Source organism: Schistocerca americana, chromosome 3 (assembly GCF_021461395.2).
Source record: "Schistocerca americana isolate TAMUIC-IGC-003095 chromosome 3, iqSchAmer2.1, whole genome shotgun sequence".
NCBI lineage: Eukaryota > Metazoa > Arthropoda > Insecta > Orthoptera > Acrididae > Schistocerca > Schistocerca americana.
In genome coordinates this window covers 493,201,508-493,225,659 of record NC_060121.1, presented here as the reverse complement: position 1 = coordinate 493,225,659, position 24,152 = coordinate 493,201,508, and the positions used below count along the sequence as shown (strand labels likewise).

General features: G+C 43.0%; 1 protein-coding gene across 1 annotated transcript in view; it reads left to right on the top strand.

Annotated features, from left to right (window-relative positions):
• The window catches only part of LOC124606167 (protein glass-like), an 80,532-nt gene that overhangs the window by 37,170 nt on the left and 19,210 nt on the right, over positions 1–24,152 (top strand). The window contains exons 3-5 of the mRNA XM_047138134.1: positions 1,501–1,777; positions 16,973–17,161; positions 22,235–22,369. Of these exons, the coding sequence (XP_046994090.1) occupies positions 1,501–1,777; positions 16,973–17,161; positions 22,235–22,369 (601 nt within the window). The remainder of the gene's footprint in view (positions 1–1,500; positions 1,778–16,972; positions 17,162–22,234; positions 22,370–24,152) is intronic.

The following is a 24,152-nucleotide window of genomic DNA, read 5'->3' as shown; positions in this document are numbered from 1 at the left end:
TGTACAGCACAGATGCAGAAATCTAGAAAAGAAACAAAGTAGAAGCTCGACTTTTTCCTGTAAGTTGTTTACACTATTATGTTTAAAACAGGCTTTTAAAAATATGTTGCTGTCGTATATTATGGTTCAAACAAATTTTTAATGATGATTACCAAAATTCCATTAATTAGCTCATAGTTTTACTTTAAAAAGTCTTTAATCTTCAAATTTAAGTCATAAGAATAGTCTGCTTTCAGTTAAGTGTTTTAAAACAGTATGCAAAATTTCAGGCCTCAGTCTGTAGCAGTTTTTCACCATTGCGTACGAGAACATCGAAAAAGTGAACTTCCGGGAAATTAAGTTAAAGCTTGTTTCTATACCTTTTCAGCACAAAAATAACGAACTCCCGAAACATATTAATCTTGTTTCTGGTGTTGTTCTCCATCCCTTTTCTTTTTCAGACTACTTCTTCTTATTCTTGCTTCTCCGATGGCTTCCAACTCTAATTTCTCTGCTTTTAAGAGTCTTCAGCGGTCAATGGTAAATGAAGTTCTTTGCATATTTAGTCCACCAAGCGCTCCCATCAATTCCATAACCTTAAACGTTGACACTGACCATCACTGGAATATAGCAGAGCATCCAGCTCATCTATTTCCAAAGTACTTAGTCCTACGGGAACAGTTTTTTGTGTACGTTCCCATACACGGTTGTACAAGTTCTCATTTGGGTAGAGTTGATTTGGGGGGAAGAGACCAAACAGCGACGTCATCGGTTTCATTAGAGACTAAAAAGTCGTAAGAAACAAACAAGTGAAAACAAAACCCTTTTGTAGCAGAGCAGTCAGCGTGACATGGGGCTGTCGTGATGTGTGCAAAAACTTTTAAATTCCTTTAATTTTGGGGCTTTCTTCAGTACAGTCTCCTCGAAATAAACTATTTATTGTTCAGAAAACTAAGGAATTTTTAAGACAAAAATTTAAAAATCGGTTTTTTGACACTTATTCACGTACTAGTCCACTTAATATATTGTGTAGCACTTAAATGTGTAGAACGCGAAATATTTACAAATTCTGCACAACGAACAACCTCATGTTTAACAAAATGGTGGAAACCCCTTATGGATGTCCGATGTGCGCTTTCCTTTTTGTGGTTCTAAAATTAGTCACTAGACTGATATACCAAAAAACAACGTGTGTTCTTATATACTCTATCTACTAGGTCCAACACTCTCCCATACTCATTGAAAGCCTGCTTGTACCGTAAATAGGTACTGTAATGTATATCAGTTAACTGACGCAGCTCATTTGAATTATCATCACGCACGAGAAGGATAACTCAGCAGTTATGTTTGAATCACCGTAGCTGCCTTTGGTGGTTAAGTATTTTCTGTCAGTAGACAAAGTTTCGTTTCTAAGCTGCTCGTAATAAGATGTCCTCGACCTCATTACGAGAGTCACCTATTTTTAAAATTTTGATGTGTGAATCAGTGAGTCCTAGATGTGAGTTCTTCCTGTTGTTGCAGCGAGACAGTAACGAGAGGCGCGCGCCGTGTGCTCTGTCCTCAGGAAGCGTTTGACAGGTGCTGCCTGTTTTCACCGTCCGATGCAAGCTTTTCCTGCCGCCAGATGCTGTCGCCCGGCGGCGGCTACGGCGGCTCTCAGTTCTGCGAGCAGAACGGCTTCTGCCAGGCCACGCCGGCGCCGCAGCAGCACAACATGTTCCCCAGCATGAGCGTCAACGTCTCCATGAACATGACCATGCACGGCTACCCGCCGCCCGACAACATGGGCTGTTCACAGGTGAGACCGCAACCTCATCTCCAAACACTACCTAGTTGTGTTGCTTCCATGACGCCTAATGAAGGGGGCATACAGTGTACATTATATTTATTTAGGAGCACACGGACTGTTTTCATTTAATTCAGTTATGTTTACCGTTTACAATGGCTCTGAGCACTATGGGACTTAACATCTATGGTCATCAGTCCCCTAGAACTTAGAACTACTTAAAACTAACTAATCTAAGGACAACACACAACACCCAGTCATCACGAGGCACAGATACCGTTTACATTACTGTTGGTGAAAACTGGAACACCAAGAAGGAGACATATTATTAAAATAGAATTTATTTCACAGATTAGGTACATGAGAATGCACGAATGATCAGAATTACAAAACTATACATGCAATTTGAGAATGACAATTCAGTATGGAATGAGTCGGCTCATAATGCAGTCAGAGCCTCTGGAGATCGTGGCACGGAATCAAAGAATGCCTGGATGTGCCGCTGAGGAGCACGCTGGCATACAGTTTGTAGGCGCATCCACGTATCAACGACAGTGTTTGTAGGAGGACCAAAACGAAGAAATTAGCGATCGATCATATCGCAAACATGTTTGATTGGCGATATTTCAGGCGAACGTGCAGACCAGGGAAGTAACTGTACCAGTCGTTTTTCTAAGGTTTGCACATTCCTTGAGATATGCGGCCAGACATTGTCCTGCTGGAATATGCCGTGTGGAGGAGTAGTGTCTCGGGCTTTAAAACGTCCCCAATGCAGCAGTTGCTGTTCAGATTGTCCTCAATACAGAGGAGGAGAGTTCGCGTGTTTTAGCCAAAGGAATCCGAAACCATCAACTTGGCTTGTGTCCGCTATGCCGCTCAAAATGCAGCCTGCCCGACTGCGTTCTCCACGGCAGCGTGTAGTAAGTATGTAGTTACCAATGTAAGATAAGTTGAAGAGTATTCGTTCAAAAGCAATACAGTTTGACACCCAGCACGCCAGCGATGGCGTTGACGTGGCTGAAGGGTTACTGGTTTTTGTTCTTTGGAAGCCGACGCCGTGGATTGATTGTCTTCACACCAGCCTCAACATACGGCGTTGAACCATCAACGCAGACATGTCGACACGTGTTTCAGTGCGCCAACGTTAGGCTAATATTCTGGACGTAGCTGTTTTGTTGTTTACGATTGCGCGGTCGAAGCGGCGGTCATCCATCGCGGTGATCGCGTTGCGTTGTCCAGTACCTGCCCATCGCTGTCTATCACCTCTTCCTAACCACTGATTCCACACATGCGTCACGGTTGCACCAGCGTGCCGCGTTAGAACCGCACTGTCACGGTACGAAAAACCCTTTTCCCGGGGAGGAGTCATTCTGCCTCGTTCGAACTCAACCACATGCAGATACTGCACCTTTTGGTATTTACGAAAATTCAGTCACCAACTTTCTGTTGTGAATGCGAAAATATTTTGTTGAGCCCAACCTACATAGGTAGGAATGATCATCAAAATAAAATAAGAGAAATCAGAGCTCGAACAGAAAGGTTTAGGTGTTCATTTTTCCCGCGCGCTGTTCGGGAATGGAATGGTAGAGATAGTATGATTGTGGTTCGATGAACCCTCTGCCAAGCACTTAAATGTGAATTGCAGAGTAATCATGTAGATGTAGATGTAGATGTAGAAGGCACACCGGCATTTGCTTGGACGCTTCCACTTGGTTTGATGGCTCTACACCCAATGAGCTTGGCGTAACGCTGACCTGGCTGGTCACACAAAAGAAAGCGCCGCTGCGCTTATTTGCACGCCATCTCTCTACAGTCTTAATCACTTGTTATGGTTCCCCTGTTCTTCATATCCTTCGATTCTGGAATGATTCAGACCATTCCTTTTGGGTGTTGCAATTTTCACAAACAGTAGGGTACTTTATTTGGAATCGATTTCGAAGCCTTTTAGGCGGTCATCTTCAGACACTTAGGCGAAGTTAACGAAATGAAATATACATGAAAAGGTATCTTCCCGCTGCACCACAGAATTCTCTAACGTAGTATACCGTGCATGCCATTTATCACGATTAGCCGAAATAACCTTTCGCCACAAGCAAAAGAAAATACGTATGAAACAAACATTCTTTGGTTACGAAGATGTGAGCAGTGGCACTCTGTTTATAAATATCATCCTGTATTTTTTATTCGGTAATCGGCTTTCTCTTCTCAAGAACCATTCAAGAATATATCACAATGTCCCGTAAACACGATGCAGGTAAACATGTCGCCGGCCGAAGTGGCCGTGCGGTTAAAGGCGCTGCAGTCTGGAACCGCAAGACCGCTACGGTCGCAGGTTCGAATCCTGCCTCGGGCATGGATGTTTGTGATGTCCTTAGGTTAGTTAGGTTTAACTAGTTCTAAGTTCTAGGGGACTAATGACCTCAGCAGTTGAGTCCCATAGTGCTCAGAGGCATTTTTGTAAACATGTCACACATAACTGACTTTGACCATTAAACTTACAAGATATCTTTGCTACTCGAATAACGTTCATTCATTAATAAGTAAAGTAGCCTGTCTCAAGTTATTAGTGACAAATAAAAAATTTAATTTTAATTTCATTATGGAAAGCCATTGTAAAAATGACGAGAAATTTAGTGCGGTCTGCACTAGACAAAACTGCGAATTAATAGCGACCACATTAAAATAATCGTTTGTGAAAATATCATATCAGTATAAATAGAGAATTACTCAGCGAAAATCGTGAGTTGTGTGAGTTGAATATATGCAGTAAACTGAAATAAAGGGGAGCTCCAATTTTGTAAAAAAAAAAAAGAGTGTTCAAACACTAATTATCAACATTGTGTTCGTAAGAATGCCCTAATATCATTTCGCAATTGTAACATTTTGTCTAACAGAGCAGAGAAGGTATAAATAAATTGTTGGTGGTGTGGCTTGATGTAACTGATATTGGAAAAATCAAGAAGAAAAGAGGAAAGGTCTGTGATTACCATTGCTTCCACGCGTTGATCAATTGCAGGTTGTGTGGCAGGCAAAGAGAGTGTACTCTGACTGGATTTATTGCTGTTATTGGTTCAAAAATGGTTCAAATGGCTCTGAGCACTATGGGACTTAACATCTCAGGTCATCAGTCCCCTAGAACTTAGAACTACTTAAACCTAACGAACCTAAGGACATCACACATATCCATGCCCAAGGCAGGATTCGAACCTGCGACCGTAGCGGTCGCGCGGTTCCAGACTGAAGCGCCTAGAACCGATCGGCCACCAGTGGCCGGCGCTGCTATTGGTGGCGGGCTCTTTAAGATCATAAAATTGTATATGGGGGGCGGGGGGGGGGGGCACATTTGGTCTACAGACGCAGTGTACACCGATGAAGAAAATGTCAAAGTTTTAACTATTGCATATGACAGTTTGCACGAACGGTAACCATTTTCGAATAAAAAACTAGTACTCAGACCCAATGGTTTTGGGCTATTAGCGCCTTATTTATAAACGCAGAGAGCACACTGATCTTATTTATAAATGTCTGATGATACCATGAAACTAAATGTGTACTTAACGTGGGACTGAACTTCAGCTATGGCGACTAAAAGACGTTCTGTATAAAATAAGACATCAGAGGAGCAGACTGTGATATTTCGTAAGTAATCTTACGCTGCTTGGTTTTCAAAGTGTTCAGTCGTTCTATTAACCTATAGTCGTCACATTAATTACGCAAAATTAATAATATACTAACACCTATATAATGAATAATTTGTTCACATTATATTCGAATGTAGGAGTAGAGGTATATTCTGAGGTTGTTTTGAAGGATTTTACCTCTAAGACAGAAAATACCATTTTATACTGTCGCATTCGTCATGTTGTTACTTAAGCTCCATACCAGAGAAATACATGTTTCATTGGAGGAGCCTCAACATTAATTACCACTACCCATCGTCTATGTAATAATGAGAAGAAATGAGTTTTTCAATTTTTTATTAGCATTGGCATTTGCCAGGCAACTATTATTAACATGTATCTCGCCCAGCAGTCCATTTACGAAAAATATACATAGGGATAAATGATTAACAAATGGTACCTCTACGAAAGAGAATTGAATAATAAATAAATAAAAATACAGTATTCTGAAAGAGAGGGTCACTTGCCATAGAACGATAGATAGACTACGAGTAATGTGACAAGAGGAAACCTCGTCTTAACAAATGCAAAGAAAACAAAAAAAATTGATCTATTGTGACAAGTACATGAATTTGAGAAGTTGAATCTCTTCCCTCGTTGCGAAAATGGCATATTTATTGTTTCTTCAGTCCTATGGAGAACAGATGACTTGAAAATTTACCATTATTTTATTGCATTGACTTAATCGTTGTCATTCGTTGCCTGATTGTACCCAAAAAAGTAAACCATAACAATGGCGACATTTCTTAAAACACTCCACTGTAATTATTTTCATGGCAGAGTTCTATTTCATCTTCCAGTTTTTCGCTTAAGAAATTAAAATGAGCATGTGCTGATGTTTCGATATGAGAAATGCTGATGTTCCCCGGAATCTTCGTTATTTTTACTTAAATTTCGTAATGATGTCTTTATTTACAGGCGAGGCGTTTTAGTGCCATTTGGGGTTTCGAGACTCTCCGCTACCTTCATGGAATCGGTTAAATTCACCATAATGTTCGGTGTTGGATTTGTTATATTTAACTGCGCTTTTCTAGTTGTGATGTCTTCTACATAACGCGTTGTTGGTTCATAAGCAGACAATGTTCAACTGTAAATTTTCTGCAGGGTTATATTCTGCACGTCCAATTTTCCCGTGAGCTATGGTTTCGAACCACCAGCGAAAATGTGCATACATTCTGGAAACTCTTGTTTCAAATTTAAAGTTATTCGAATTTTTGTGTTGGGTGATATTGTCGAAATCTTCCACTTTGACAGCTGAACGGACTAAGAATTCCAGCGAAGTTTAGCATTGTTGAATTTCATTTTCGAACAAAATCCACAATAGGAATGAATTTTGCCAGTTTGAGAGAATTTTCATTCAAAGGTCATTGTGGGAATGAATTCCGTTAGTCTGATACAATTTTTCTTTAAATTAACCTTGTTATATTAATGGCACATATCATTCCCAAAGAACGTAGCACAAAGAGGTAGATATGTTTCGTACATGAGTCGAAGATTTGACGCGCGACTGTATTTACGAGTGGTGGCTTAGTCGGAAACTGTTGGGGTGATCAATACAGCAGCTTTTACGAAGTTACACTGCTTGTGACGTGTGCTGCTGCCATAGCAACGTTTGCAAAATGGCCGCCGGTACAATATGTCGGGGAGTCAGACAAAACTCTAAGACTAAAGACTTAACAAATATAACTAGACCGCTCACTGGTGCTACTATAACTTTCCCATACAGAATGCCGCCATCTGCATGGTAACTTCGTAAAAGATGTCAAATATCTGATGAAACATTGCATACACGTTCACTTAACGGACGCAAACGTTCATAACGACTTCGTATCCCTGGTGGAAAGAAGTGTGAAAATGAAACCGGTGTTTCAAGTGATATCGAAGATTCCAATTATTAAAGTTCAAGCCACTAAAAATAGGATAAAATTGTGGAAAGGAAGGTAGATAAAATCGTGCCGTAAAAATATAAATTAAGCACTTGAAAATAAGCTCGAGAGACAAACCTAGGGGATGTGCCAGCAAATATTAAACGAGAACTGAAAGTGAGAGTACTAGTAGTAAATGACAAAAGAATTTCACTGTCTGCTGCTTCGTAAGTTTCAAACAACTTTGTTGAATCGATAACTTGCCTCATTTTCGCTTCTACTTTTAAGAAAAGAAACTCACACTCTTGAAAAGATACCTACGACTTTCCGTCTTTTGATGCAGTCCTAATGTAGAAAACTAGCAATTACATTCATTTAAGGCAAACGTGACTGGTCAGTAGGAGTTGTGAAGTAACGTTATTTTATTTTCTTCTTCTGTTCCCTTGTCTTGTCTGTCATACCCTTCAAATCACTAGACCACTATTCGTATTTTTCCCTGTAAATGACAGCCTCAGCTCGGGAAAACTTAGCTCCCTTCTCCGCTGCGTCGTGGTCTTCAATAGTCCCACACCGAAAGTTCACTCTATATTGCCTCTAATGTTCAACCTCACCGAGCCAGTGCGCATTCTCAACCATTCAATAAAGCGAACTTCTTACATTCAGCTCTCATGATTTATAAATGTAGATCCACCAGTAAAGAGAATTATTTGGAAAAAACCTATTGTTCTCACGTCGCCCGACAACCAGGCGACGGAATTAAATGCACCTGCACTCCCGCTGGTTAATATGCTGATGAAGTGACACGTGACGTGGATGGAAGTTTTCTGCGCGTAAAATATGTTCAGCTGTCAGAAGATCAATTTCGTTCGCTCCGCTCGTTGCAGGTTTGCGTAGTATATTGTCTTCCCAGCAAGAGTCATATGCAAATTCCCTGAACTTTCTCGTTGCACAACAAAGGTCCTTGCAACTCATCTGCTCTCTTTGTGTTTCTCTTTTTATTTTCTATAAAGAAATAAAAAAAATTTGTTTCTCTTCATCTGCATATACATCTAGATAGATACTCTGTAAATCACCCTAAGTGCCTGGCAGAGGGTTCACCGTACCACCTTCACAACAATTCTCTACTTTTCCACTCTCGAACAGTTCGGGGAAGAAACGAAGACCTATATCTTTCCGTGCGAGCTCTGATTTCGCCGTATTTTATTATGATGGTCTTTTCTCCCTATGTAGGCGGGTATCAAAAAAATATTTTCGAATTCGAGGGAGATAGTTGGTGTTTGAAATTTCGTGAGAAGATCACACTACTACGAGAATCGCCTTTGTTTGAATGATGTCCACCCCAAATCCTATATCATGTCCGTAATACTTCCCCCCCCCCCCCCCCCTATTTCTCGATAATACAAAACGCACTGCCCATCTTTGACATTTCTCGATGTACTCAATCAACCCTATCTGCTAAGGATCCCATATCCCGCAGCAGCACTGCCAATGAAACGAAGTCTTCCCCACAAATAATTTGTGTGTTCTTTCGAATGTCTGTTGTTCGTAACTGTAATTCCTGAGTACTTAGTTAAATTTACGGCCTTAATATTTGATTGATTCACCACGTAACCGTAGTTTAATGGATTCCTTTTAGCACTCATGTCGATGACATCACACTTTGAATTATTTAAAGTCTATTGCCAATTTTCGCAATTTGTTTTGATATTCTTATGACTTTACTATACGATAAACGACAGCAACCTCTGACTTGCTGAATATCTACAAGTACATAGATGTAGGGCCCCGATGACCTACAGGGAAGGCAGGCTCCCTGCAAGGGCATGCAAAATTAAGAGAAACAATGTCGTGCAAGAGATAACGTCTTAGTAAAAGAAAATTACTAGGATGATTCAATTAAACACGGAAATACGGATACTACACCTCGCACAGATAAATTAGTAAAGAGACTCAGCAAACCAGAAAAGCAAACAGGTGGTCACTATTGCAATTTGGTTTACTCCCATGAGACATATTATAATACGATTTACCCATTGAAGCAAGCATTTAAACATTTAATGAATGGATAAGAGTTTGCAGATTCCAACTATAGCCTCGGCAAAGGTAGATAGACACATAAGAGGATAATATAGAACTACATCGTGGATATGGCCAATGAGTACGAGAAAGGTTAGTGATTTAAAGAATGATCGCTGGAAAAGAAAAAGCGAACACCAACGCTTTCTCAAAATTGTATGATGGGTGCAGCTAGCTGTCTGTGAATGTTAAATCTGCGCAATGAAACCCTGATGCAAACTGGCTAGATTCACGTCCCCCTCACCTCGGTCGCAGCATCGGTGACATATAGTGCTAGTATGAAAGACATATGCAGGAAATTTTGAGTCCTGCTCGGCCTCCGCACATCTCTCTAAGTAAGAGATATGATCTCGCCCCCACAAGTATATTCTTCAGCGTCCCTGAAGCAAGTGTACTCTTCGATGTCCCGCCTCAAGTGTGTTCTAACGTTGCGAAACTTAGCTCATTCTGCCAGCATCGGAATCTCACAGGCCTATTGCAGTAGACCTTGTGAGTTCCGATCAATAATAACTTCATAAACAAGTTTAACAATTACATACTCTCACGGATTTTGTCGTGGTTAACTAATAATGGTATGGCGTAGGATAAAAAGCAGAAAAAGTGTCCCCCTACATGACAGATTTCCAGCTATGGCCAGCCAAAGGCCTTCCATGTAGGCACGTGTGGGAAATCTCGTCTTCCGCTGAAATAATTACTTTGGTACAATCACAGAACCTCTTACTCGTATCTGAACAAACATTCCTACGTGGCACAGTAGCGTCTTACAGCTGGTCCCATGGTGTGAAACTCTGTGTTTGCACCTGCTATTCAGCTCATACGTAGCCAAACGGATTTCTTTTAGTGTCTCGATCAATGCAGTTTTTACGGAAAGCAGTCCAACCTCTTGCATGCTCCTGTTGTGTGGACATGGGAGACTGCCATTTCCCTGTTTTATACCTACTCAGAGGCAACTTTCAGCAGTGTTATGTTCCCTGTGGTGAGCCGTCTAAAGAAAGCCCCCAAGGCTGCAGAAATAACAAGTCATCGACACTACATTAGTTAGTTAGTTAGTTAGTTACTTTCATGTTCCATTTTTCATTTTGCACGATAAATCGTCGTGATGTGGAACGAGTCAATTTACATTCATATTGCAGATTAATTTTTACATCTATTTGTACTCTAAAAATCAACATATTATATTTAATTATTATTATTATTTCCCGAAATGAAAACAAGATATACAGATTGAGTTAGCAATTCCTGCCCACCACCTTTTACACATTACAAACACAGAAATTCTTCTGCGGAATAGAAGCAGTTGCCAAGGAGAAACCTTTTCAATTTATTTTCAAATTTTACCTTTCTGGGTAAGTGGTCAAAAATGTTTGTTACAGCGTTGTGCACCCACTTTCTGTGCTAAAGACAACCTTAATGTTGAATAATGAATGTCATTTTTTCTTCTAGTATTGTATTTATGTGCCTCATTGTTTCTTTTGAACTGTAGTGGATTAGGTATAACAAACTTCATGAGGGAATAAATATACTGTGAAGCAGTAGTCAGAATACTGAAATTCTTAAACGTATGTCTACAAGATAATCGCTGGTGAGCACCACATATTATTCTTAAAGCACGGTTTTGGATAATGAAAACCTTCTTTCTTAAAGATGAGTTACCTCAGAACATTAATCTGTATGACATTAGCGAATGAAAATAAGCAAAATGTGTAAACTTACTGATTTATTTCTCTCCGAAATTTCCTGTGATCCTAAGTGCAAATGTGGCTGCATTAATTTGTTTTAGGAGTTCCAAAAAGTGTTTTTTTTTTCAATTTAAATTCTCATCAATATGGACACCTAAGAATTTTGAACTTTCCACCCATTGTATTATTTTATCACCATGTGTTACACTCATTACTGGTGCAGTACCTCTGAACGTGCAGAACTGAACATGACATAATGAGGTTTTCACTCTGCAGTGGAGTATGCGCTGATATGAAACTTCCTGGCAGATTAAAACTGTGTGCCGGATCGAGACTCGAACTCGGGACCTTTGCCTTTCGCGGGCAAGTGCTCTACCAACTGAGCTACCCAAGCACGACTCACGCCCCGTCCCCATAGCTTTACTTCCGCCAGTACCTCGTCTCCTACCCCCCCCCCAAACTTTACAGAAGCTCTCCTGCGAACCTTGCGGGACTAGCACTCCTGAAAGAAAGGATATTGCGGAGACATGGCTTAGCCACAGCCTGGGAGATGTTTCCAGAACGAGAAGTTTGGAAGGTAGGAGACGAGGTATTGGCGGAAGTAAAGCTGTGGGGACGGAACGTGAGTCGTGCTAGGGTAGCTCAGTTGGTAGAGCACTTTCCCGCGAAAGGCAAAGGTGCCGAGTTCGAGTCTCGGTCCGGCACAGAGTTTTAATCTGCCAGGAAGTTTCATATCAGCGCACACTCCGCTGCAGAGTGAAAATCTCATTCTGGAAACATCCCCCAGGCTGTGTACTCTATTGGAAACATCATCGAAACAGAAGAGGTTTTATTCTTGTATTCTTGAGAAAATGTATGACTCTTAATTTCAAAAGTACAAGTTGGTGGTACATTCATATGATGTAATTTTATGAGAGTTACTTCTTCAGCATATTGATGGGGTCTTTCTCTTGAACAATTGGTCCATATCATTCTACTGTGTTGTAAAATGATTGTTAAATACATTTGCTACCTGTGACTGTCATTTATAAACCTTCCATCCAGTTCAGTAGTAACGTTATCCTCTTGCTTCACTATATTACTTATTGCATTAACTCTGTTGTCAGACGTACTGATTTCTGACATTATGTGTATGTTTCATGATTTTTAATAACGTTTCTTAATAATAGTGAGTAGTTTTTGTAGTGCACAACTACTGCAGGGTCTCTACTTGTTCATCCCAAAGTAGGTATTTCCTTTTTCGTTTCACAAGATATTTCAATCCCCTTAGTGATCTGTGGTTTTTTACATGGCTGATTAATGCCCATCTTATTAAATTATGCAAAAAACTATTTTCAAATACTGATGTGATTTTATGACGGAATATATTAAATTTTATATTGGCATTTAGGTCTTTATAAATTTCATTCCAGGTTGTTTCTTGTAAACTATCTTAAAAACATTTGCCCTGTAGTCAATAATGATTCAAACTGACTTCCACCGAGGGGTATTCACACTGTAAGGCACTATGTCATTTATCCTGTCGAACTGTGCATCATGATCAGAGAGAGCATTTTTTACTGGGTAAACAGTTATTTTCTTGCTTTGTGCCTCATCAAAGAAAACATTATCAATTAGGGACCTATTGTCTTTATCCACCCATGTTGGAAAGTTAACTACTGAGAGCAAATTGTAGAATCCAAATAAGGTTTCCATATCATTTTTCCTATCAGAATCCTTTAGAAAATCTACACTGAAATCACCACAGACTATTAACTGCTTGCTGATGTGTGACAGACAGCACAGTAAGGTTCCTTATAAATAATTCGAAATTTCCCAGTGACGATCTATATACAGTTATAATTAAAAGTGATCTGTTTTCCAGCATTAATTCACAAGCACGCAGTTCTATGTGCTGATCTCTACAAAATCTACTTGTGTCAATGGTTTTAAACTCGTGTTCTGCCTTAATATATGCAACAAGTCCTCATTTTCCCATATTAGTTCTGCATGAGTAAGCTGCTAGACTGTAATCTTTTATATGTAACCCTGTGGTTATGTGGTGCTCAAACAGACACATGATGCTTATGTTTCCCTCTGAATTTTGCGAGCAGTCAAGAAGCTCTTCTATCTTATTACTCAATCTGGTGAAATAAGCTAACCTCACTTTTCTGTGCGTTCTTGTGGCGCTCTTCTGTTATAGTGACTTCTTTCAAAACAGGGTGCCTGAAACTTGATTATGACCTAAAACAGGTGCCCCTCTGACACCAGTAACCACAGGGATCTTGCATTGTGTGATGGTGGCCCCCCGTACATTTCCTGCAAGAGGTTCAGCCAACCTATCCTTCCCTTTCCTATTCAGGTGCACGCCATGTCGAGCATAAACCCATATCTCAATTGTAGCTACGGCCACTGCATTCACATGAGAATTCAGTCAGCAGTAACCTGGTCAGCTCAGAGTCAAAACGGCTCACAGCAGTATTAACCCCAGGCTGGTCATGGCACTGCAGGACCTCCGTGAAACTCGCATATGTGCGTGTAGTTGCTACTCTTATTTTATCCAGCTCACCCCTAATGCCGTAGCTACTGTTCTTAGCCTGGGTATTTCCTGCTCCACCTACTATAATGACCTGATCCTCTTTGCCAAAGCCTTTGCACAATTTTCCTATGTCGTCTGTTACGTGGGAAGCGAAGGAGAAGAAGTACGTAATTAGCAGTGTAGTCATAGGCAGAAGTCAATACTGTCGGCAGTTTTCATGTAGCGTTTAAAAATTCACTATGCTTACTGATGGGACCCGCGTATTAAAAAAGATTCTGAGAAAATTTGGGCGCAATCTATCACGTAACGTGAGGAAACTACTCTTGTCACAGCCACAGATGCATTTTACTTTTCCCAGTGGAAAATTTAATTGCACGAAATGATTCACATTGTCTTCCAAGTAAAACACAATTGAGGAAGAAACAAAGAAGAATCAGAAACAACAAACCATCTTAAACCAAGACTGAATGATTTGTAAGTTTACACCTACCGTGTATTAATATTGTCTCGTCTTAACCAGAATCTAGTCCAAATCCGAAAGCAGGCTCGTCAGTGAAATACAACACTTAGCACTGAAAACACCTACACAGCCAGAACGGAACTGACCTCCAGGCCGTAGAGAGCAGGTATTTATACAAACATGGAGTATTCCAGAACGCTGCTACTCATAAAGACATCGAATATTCCAGGATACACAAACAGAAGAAGTTTAATAAGAGCTTCCCAACACTCATTAATAGTAACCAACAATTAATTTCTGGTGCTCGGGTCAGGAATGGTGACGCGCAGCACGGCAGCTGCCGACGCCAGCCATTACGGTACGCTGCATTCACCCAGCTCGCCACAATGGCGTAGTAACAGCAGATATCTAGCTCGTCCTTTCTATCATCCCAGTTTATTTTTGTCTCCTTCAACTTTTATGTTAGTTAATGCTTTCTGTAGAATGAAACAAGCGACTCTTTCATTAGTATGAATTACTGTCGAAAAATATTAAATGTTAAAGAAGTGGCAAAGTTCACCCAAATAATTCAGTCTACACATTACTAAATGTCGAGGAACACCGCTACTTATTAACACCTGATAATAACAAGAAAACGAAGAATTACAATACAGTCCATTTCTACGGGACGTGCACGATATTCTTTCCACCTAAGCTGGTTCTACTGAATGTCGTGACCGATAATAACTCCTGGCGCATTCGGCTACACTGGAGTAATTGTAGTGGTAAGCTGTGCAACGGACAAACATCAAACCCAACCCAAATTAGAGGAAAATATAGACGACACAGTATCTAATCACAGTTACTGAGTGTACCAATGTCCTCCATCATACACGTCGAACCTAAGTAAGACTAACAATTATTTTTCTAAACATTTACACTTTTAAGGTTTTAGCTGATGCACACTTTGTTTACAAGAAAACAGCTGCCTTTCAATGTTGATCAGCCGGCAGGGGTGGCCGAGCGGTTCTAAGCGCTACAGTCTGGAACCGCGCGACCGCTCCGGTCGCAGGTTCGAATCCTGCCTCGGGCATGGATGTGCGTGATGTCCTTAGGTTAGTTAGGTTTAAGTAGTTCTAAGTTCTAGGGGACTGATGACCTCAGTAGTTGAGTCCCATAGTGCTCAGAGCCATTTGAACCATTTTTCAATGTTGATCCGAGCCAGGACTCATTACCCCGCCTGGCCACTGCTGGAAACATCATTGCTTGTTCAGCATCTGATAGAAAGTCGTGTTCTGCTCCAGTTTCACTGGAAAACGGTTTGTCTTCTGCTTTTGCCGGTAACATAAATAATACGAAAAAGTAATATTAATAAATGCTACATCATTAATAACAGGACTAAAAATACGCTTATGATCCAAAACTGCCCACTGCCCACGACGAGGCTGAATGCCTCTTGGCCGTGTTGCGGGTATGAGAGGCAGCAAGGAAAGAATGGAAGCGGGAGAGAGGCGAATGGATAGGCATTGTAGCGAATCCACTGATATAAGTCGTTTTGTCAAAGGGCACATTGTTGTGGCGCTGCGGCTGGAAACGAGAATCTATCAAACGGCGAAGCCCGTCGCTTGTTGGGGCACTACTTTCTTGAGGACGTGTTACCAAATGAACCTGTAATGGGTGGAACGTACTGCTCTTGTTTATGTCTTCTATATTTCCTCTGTCGATTCTATCAGGTACGGATCCCAGACTGACAGCAGTATTGGGATGGTGGTTCAATGAGGTTTTGGTAGGCTACCTCTTTTGTGGTTGTATCACACGTCTTCAGGATTCTTCAAATTAATCTCATTCTGACACCTTCCTTACCAGCGATTAGGTTTTTGTGGTCGTTGCACTACAAATCGCTCCAGGTTAATGCCCTGTTCCTTGACTACCAGCAGCATTCAAATGGTTCAAATGGCTCTGAGCACTATGGGACTTAACATCTGTGGTCATCAGTCCCCTAGAACTTAGAACTACTTAAACCTAACTAACCTAAGGACATCACACACATCCATGCCCAAGGCAGGATTCGAACCTGCAACCGCAGCAGTCACGCGGTTCCGGACTGAGCGCCTAGAACCGCTAGACCACCGCGGCCGGCGTCCAGCAGCATTCGATACGGATCTACATTGCCACCTAATGAACAAATTATGAGTACGGAATATCAGACCAGTTGTGTAATCAGATTAAAGAGTCCCTGGTAAACAGAACACAGAGTCCGCAGCTCGTGGTCGTGCGGTAGCGTTCTCGCTTCCCGCGCCCGGGTTCCCGGGTTCGATTCCCGGCGGGGTCAGGGATTTTCTCGGCCTCGTGATGACTGGGTGTTCTGTGATGTCCTTAGGTTAGTTAGGCTTAAGTAGTTCTAAGTTCTAGGGGACTGATGACCATAGCTGTTAAGTCCCATAGTGCTCCGAGCCATTTGAACCATTTGAACACAGAGAAAAATTTAACCGCAAAAATAATTTCGTGCGGTCTCCTAGGAAGTGTTATAGGACTATTACTATTCCAATACACTTAAATAACTTTGTGGATTATGGCGTAAGTTCAATGTGCTACTGAGTACGTGACATTCATAAAAAAGAAGAAAATTACAACAAATATTTCATCTGACGTTTGAAATTCTTGAAGCAGTAATGATAACACATGATATGACAACAACTATTTTCTAGCGTGGATCTATAATCGTAGATAATCTGCAATGATTGTGGAAATTTGTGGGGAATTTAAGAAAAACTGTAATTGAATGAGGGCAAATGATTTATTTGATTGCTGGATAGTAAACAGGTTGGTTGTTATTGCGGACCATTTTATTCGAGAGGTGAATATCAACAAGTGACTTAATTTATTAGCTGAAGTGACGTGCGTTCGATTGTGGCGGTAGCTGCAGGTGTGTTTGCTGCGCGGGTTGCAGATGCAGTGGGCGCCCGGGCCGACGGCGTCGCCGGTGTACCCGATGCAGACCGCGCAGGCGCAGGCGCTGCTGAGTCCGCAGGGCTACGGCGGCGGCGCCACCTACTCCTTCACGGCCGACTTCCGACCGCCGGCCCAGCAGCAGCAGCCGCAGGTCCCCGCTGCCGCACCCACCCAGCCCACGCACCAGGTACCACACGCATACGAACCTCGTACAGGCACACATTTGCACTAGTGGGGCATTAGCAACTACCGTCCTGCAGCAGTAGACCGCTTACCCCCACCTCACACCTCGCGGCCCCACGAACTAGGATCCAATTGAGGTAGGATGGCTCACGTATATTTACGACACATACAGTCGTACTGTAAGTGCAACCACATTAGCGGGGCAACTGTGAAGAGGCCAGATAAACATGTGGTTCCTGAAGAGGGATCTTTGCTTTTGGAGTGATCTGGCCCTGTAACATTAGCTAACACGACCTTTCTATGTTGATATTGAAAACGGCTGAAAACAAGAGGAACCTAAAACCATTATATTTCCTGAATACATGCAGCTCCACTGTATGGCTCAACGACGATAGAATTCTCTTGGATAAATTATTCCCAAGCTAAAATAGTCAATTGGATATCCAGAAAGGAGCTAATCAGGAAGTTTTTGTCATCTGAAAAAACAAAACTGGCGTTTTGCGGGCTGGTGTATGCAATGTTAGATCCATTAGTTTGCTGATGCTATTGTAATTCAGTCAGAGACGAAAAGGGGCTTGCAAGAGCATTTGAATGGAGTGGATAATGTCTTAAAAAGAGATCATAAGAGGAATACAACAAAATTAAAACTGTTAAAACAGCTATCACTGATATAAATAAATTGTAATATTGGACGCTAAAGGTTGTCGATGAGTTTTGCTACAGGGGCAGGCTGTGAGGTATTAAAACAGAATAGCTGGATCCTGAAGGGAATGAACTAATATCGCGTCCCTATGGATTTGCCGATCACATCTAATCCGTACCTTATCATACTCTTGGCATTATGCTGAAGGCAGCATCGATGGACTCTGGATACTCAGAGTTCAGCTCGCTTTCTGTCCTCAGAACTCGAAAAGAAACAAAGTTTTCTGCGCCCGCAAGGCTTGCCTCGTCACTTGTCTTTTCCGACATTTGGCGTTGAAGTTTACTCCTCCATCTCCTAACATAAAATCTTTACTTTTTCATCGCCTAGTGTGAAGTGTTATCTTCCTGACGCTCTGTAACTTGGCTGCTTTTCGCCAGAGCAGGAACTCGTTGGTCAGTGGTGGCAGACATTGTGAGTTACGTCCAGTGAAACTCAAGTAAAGTTGTAAACAATCTCCTCTTTCTGATTTGCTGTTTCCTGCTAATAGTGCTCTGAGGTGAGGAGGCAGACAGAAAATCTCTCCTACTACGTGATATAATTTCCAAACTAATCTATGAGATGGCTAACAGGTAGGCACAACTGTATGTTCTATGGAAAATAACTGTGTATTACGAAAATTTAAACCAAACGCTATTTCGCGACGTCGCTTCTCAGGTAACGATGATTCACATGCTGAGCTCTGGGAGGCGACACCTGGAGAGACATCTCTTATCTTGCCGAAAGGTTTTACGAGTAATACTGCGCTTTTCCCACAGAAAGAGGCCGTCGCATGTCCTGTTCACAGAGCGTGGCACGAGGGAACTGAATACCAGTCTGTATCTCTGAGGATGCGACTCCGCCTCTGATTCTGAACTTTTTATGGTAGCCAGATCTTCTTAAAGGGATACTTATCTTTTGATAGCCAGCCTTTAGGTTCCCAACTGCGCAGTCCCTTCACTGTACCTAAAAGATGGAAGAGTCACTGGGAGCACTGAATCTCGATGCAGCGTCAGTGATAGACTACTTGATCACGATAAATGAGTTTAAAAATGTTCCAAAATGTGCTAGGTGACAGTTTCAGAAAAAACAAGTCACCTAACACCAGCCATGCCGATAAGAAAGACAAGCACGGATGATGCGCCATGACAGTCCGATGTCGGAGCCACCGCCCTGGACTCCAAGTCCAAATGCTATCGCCTGCCCGCAGCCGACTCCAGCCGTCTGCCCAGATTCACCTGCCTGTTGGCTCTCAGAGTCAGTGACTGCAAGAGGTAAACAAGACCTTGCGTCACACTCTGCATGACCCGGTACTGCACGCAAAGCTCGTCCGCCACTTCTGCCCATGGGATCCGGAGCTGCCTTGAAACTGTTTCTGCTTTCAAGTCGTACCACAAGACTGCCAATCGCCATGTCGCGTTGTCACAGCGAGACTCGGCGTGGCGCTGCCTCCTCCAATAAGCCGACAACAGCTCCCACTCGCGGGACTTGAGCGCCTAAAGCCTGTGTCTGCCATGTGAGTCTGGTGATTTATATTGCAGTGCTGCTCTTTGAACTCACTCAAAATGGAAATCAAGCGTTCGGCTGTTAAGCTGCGACGTAAGCCATGCTCGAGTGAGAACTGGAGTTGAAATATTCAGTTTCCAACTGTCTTACAATGGGTTCTCATCGACGGAAGTACGTTGTGTTTCAGGATTGACTGTCAGTTCAACGCATTAATGCTAAGGGGATTGGTTTAACATAGGGCTTTAATGGAGAAACTTTTCTAAAACTCCCCAACTTGGCTGACAGGCTTCAACTGATGTCTGTGCACAGCATATATAACGCCAACTCTCTTTTGTTTTCACCTCCTTGGGAGCGATTAGCTCGGCGGGAGGGAATACAAAATGTGTCGCGAAATTTCAAATTTACGACACATATTCCATCCATGCTCAGTCGGGCACAAGTCCAATGAAGTGCTGCTCAAGGAAGTCAACGAAGACCTCTTTGAATGAATAGCACAGTTGTTGTCCTGCCTAAAGAGCACATCGTGATCACTGATGGGATAAAAGGTAGTTGAAGAACAGCCAACCATCGAAAAAGTACAGTAACAAGTCCAGCCAGAATCAATAGCATATACTTGAGAAATTCCGGAGGAAATGCGCTCGTGGTCCATTGCTGGACACCGGTGTCGGCGACGGGCGCTGATCCATAGTCTAACTTTGGTCGTCGGCTGCTGCGTGAGATCGGATATGCTCTCCACGTGCACTACGGTCAGCTGCTCGCAGACCACCATCATTCCCTGGACACGGTACAGGAGATGTCTTGCCTTACATATGGCACGTTACCACGGGACGAGCAAATGGAATTATTAGAGGACTTGATGGAGGAGGAGGAGGTCACTGCAGCTATACTTGCCTGCGTGCCCCACAGTTCGCCAAGATCCGACAGCCTTCTGTTCGAGTTCTACAGGACCTACTGCCAGTTACTGACGCCGGCCTGGACTAACGTATGCCGTGACCTGATGTCTCCTGCGGTACAGCTTTCTGGTACCTTCGTCGAGGGGCTGCTCGTTCCTGTCCATAAACCAAACGGTGGAACCTGCAACAGTGACGTCACTCCCTCCTTAACTCTGGCTTGAAGATCTTTACGGGGCTTTTGGTGGCACGTCTCTGAAGTGTCGCCCGTTTCGTGGTCTCCCACGATCAGGCGTCTTTAGGAGGCGATCACTACATCTAGACTGCCTTGCGTCAATACCGTGACACGATCGCTCTTGCGCGGACACAGCGCATGGCGGGATTTTGGCCTCCCTAGATTTTAGCTAGGCTTTCGATAGAGTTGATCACTCCTATCTGGCAGAAGCGATGCGGTATGCGTTATTCCTAGACAGCTTCCTGGAGGTGATAATGCGTCTGCTACTGTGTGCAACATCTTGGATCCTGTACAATGGTCGTGTTACGCCGCTTGTCCTGATACAATGATCAGTGCGGCAAGGATGCCCTCTTTTTGCGTTCGCCGGGCGTGGTGGCCGAGCGCTTCTAGGCGCTACAGTCTGGTACCGCGCGACCGCTACGGTCGCAGGTTCGAATCCTGCCTCGGACATGGATGTGTGTGATGTCCTTAGGTTAGTTAGGTTTAAGTAGTTCTAAGTTCTAGGGGACTGATGACCTCAGAAGTTAAGTCCCATAGTGCTCAGAGCCATTTGAACCTTTTTTTTTGCGTTCCTGTACGCTTTCTCCGTGGGACCGCTACTTTACGGCCCCCTGGATGAGTGGTGTCCTACGGCTCTGCTTCAGGTAGCGTCATTAACATCCGCAAATCTCTTGCGCTGCCTATAGGATGTGGATCGCCCGATGAATGCACCGCTCCCCAAGGATCTACGGTGTGATAAGATGTCAATTTTACGGTGATTTGATGTGACCTGTGACAACAGTAGGCACATTTTCGCCGAATTCGGGCGGAGCTCCTTGACCATCGGCTCCGAAACTTGGATATGCTGGAAAGGATACGGTATGCAAACGATTATGTCGCGTCGCGAATATCGCAAGTGGCCCAGAATTTTCCCATCCCGCCGTCAATAGCCAGGTGCATGTTAGCCGCATTGTGTTTCTTTGTCAGTCATGTTATTTAAAGTCAGCTATGAGTCTTTCACCCTCCTGAGGATCAAAGGAGGCCTCGATCTCTACCAAGTCCGTCACCGAGCTACAACCCTCTTTCTAAGTACGCCTGTCAAGATGTGGCGTACTCCGACTTGTCTCAGTGGCCTCAGTCGTGGCCCCAGAGTCGCTGACAGACGTCGCAGCGCCCGTTTTCTGCTTGGGCAATTTATTTCTTGAACACAGCTGCATCCGGACCATGCTTCTCGCTCCACGTCTACGGACGGCCAAGATAGCGTATGCCTCGCTGCAATCGCAGCTTCCGGCGAATGTGGTTAAAGGAAAACACCCCCTCGTCCCTACTCTTGCGTCCACCTGGTACGTGACAATCTGGTATGCTAGTCACGTCTTTACCGGATGGATCTGGCGGCTTCGCCATTATGTACCACGCTTGGCGTGCAAGACGAAGATGGCCACAGACTTGCCTACCGCGACACGAGCGAAGTTTGACGTTTGGTCCGTTAGATGCTGACGTTCATCATAGGCACAACTCCTGACAACGTCGTCGTACAAATGCTTCTCTTCCTGGCCACTCAGTGACTTGGAGTAGCGGGCATGTTGTCCACTACCTGTTTGGGGCTGGTGCCAAACCAGCCCTCGATTTCTGTCAAAATCTTAATGACTGACATTGTGAAGTTGTCAAGAACGATAAATATCAACAATATTTTAAGAACTTTCTCCGCAGTGCTTTCCACAACTCCCCTCGCAGCTGAATCATACATGCTATGAGCAGCTGACACATACACCTTCTTCCATTTTACAGGTTCGGTCCCCTCAATGGTTATTCATACACCCTTGCGAGAAGCCGTACATCGACGGTCTACTGATGCGTCGTCAGCATGCAGGGTTTCTGCCGCTGCTGTTGAAGGCGATCGCTAGTCTTATCGAGGATGTGCTGGTGAGGGGGAGACGGATTAATAATATAATACAAATGAGTAAAAAATAAATATAAAATAAAAAATAATAAAAGACCTTAAGGCCTTCCTTCTATCGTTTTCTGTTTTTGGTAGACGTCTTGGGGTCTTAATGATAGGGGCCAACGCCTGAAGTGGTGCATTATTTTTTTTTTTTTTTGGAGGGACGGGGGGGGGGGGGGTGGGGGGGTTCGGCTCATTTTTAAATTTAGGGAAACGTGGTGGTGGCATTAGTTTTTCCTGTTATACATTGTAAATAAAATATTTCGGCACGAAGGACAATAAAACATCTGCGAATGCTGTTGGGAAAAAAGAGGGTAGCGTCTACGATTAGTAATCAAAATGTCCTCGGTACGGGATTCGAACCCAGCCATCGCTTAAATTTAGAATAAAGCCCTTCAGCAGCGGTGGTCGAAGACTTCCAGCATAAGAAGTCACAGTCATTCAGCCAACGGCATGGTGAAAAAGGGGCGGAGGAGTGGGCAGAGGTTCAGGGCATTCTCTTGCCCCTGGGGTGGGAAACTGCCCCTAAAGGCGGAAGAGGCTGCAACGTTCAACAACATGTGGATGCGGAAGCCAATGGAAACCACTGAAGTAAAGACACACACAATTTGTATACACAGGAAATGTGGTCTGCAATCCAAAAAGTGTCATGATGATCTTTTCATTGGCAAAATATTCTGGTCCATCCCACTTTCGGGCCTCCGGGAGGGGACTGCCAATGGAGAGGAGACCATGAGAAGTAAACTGAATTGCAAACGGAAGATAACGCTCTGCGAGTTGGCGCGTGGAATGTTAGAAGTTTGAATGTGGTGGGGAGCTAGAAAATCTGAACAGGGATAAGCAAAGGCTCAATCTAAATATAGTGGGAGTCAGTGAAGTGAAATGGAAAGAAGACAAGGAATTATAGTCAGGTGAACATAAGATAATATCAACAGCAGGAGGAAAAGGAATAACATGAATAGGATTTCTTATGAATGAACTGCAGTGAAAAGTTCAGTAAAAGGGTTGTTCTCATCAGAATCGACAGCAAACCAACATCGGCAACGATATTTCAGGTATGCTAGCCGACGTTGCAAGCCAAAGATGAGGAGATAGAGAAAGTATGTGAGGATACTGGACAGGTAAGTCTGTACATAAAGGGAGATGAAAATCTAATAGTCATCGGGGATAGGAATGCAGCTGTAGGGAGAGAAGCACACGAAAGGGTCATGGTTGAATATGGACTTGCCAGAGTGAATGAGAGAGTATAAAGACTAATTGAGTTCTGCAATCAGTTGTAAGTAGTAGAGCGGTTCTAGGCGCTTCAGTCTGGACCTGCGCGACCACTACGGTCGCAGTTCCGAATCGTGCCTCGGGCATAGATGTGTGTGATGTCCTTAGGTTAGTTAGGTTTAAGTAGTTCTACGTTCTAGGGGACTGATGACCTCAGAAGTTAATGGATAGTCTACTGAGTGCAGAATATGGATTGGAAGTAAGTCAAAGAAAGACGAAAGTAATGAAAAGCAGCAGAAATGAGAACAGTGAGAAACTAAATATCATAATTGATTATCACGAAATAGACGAAGTTAAAGAGATATGCTTCTTAGGCAGCAAAATACCCATGACGGATGGAGCAAGGTGGACGTAAAAAGCAGAATATCACTGGCAAAGTGGCATTTCTGCCCGAGAGAAGTCTACTAGTGCCAAACATAGGACTTAAACTGCGGAAGAAATTTCTGAAAATGTATGTTTGGAGCACAGCATTGTGCGGTGGTGAAACATGGA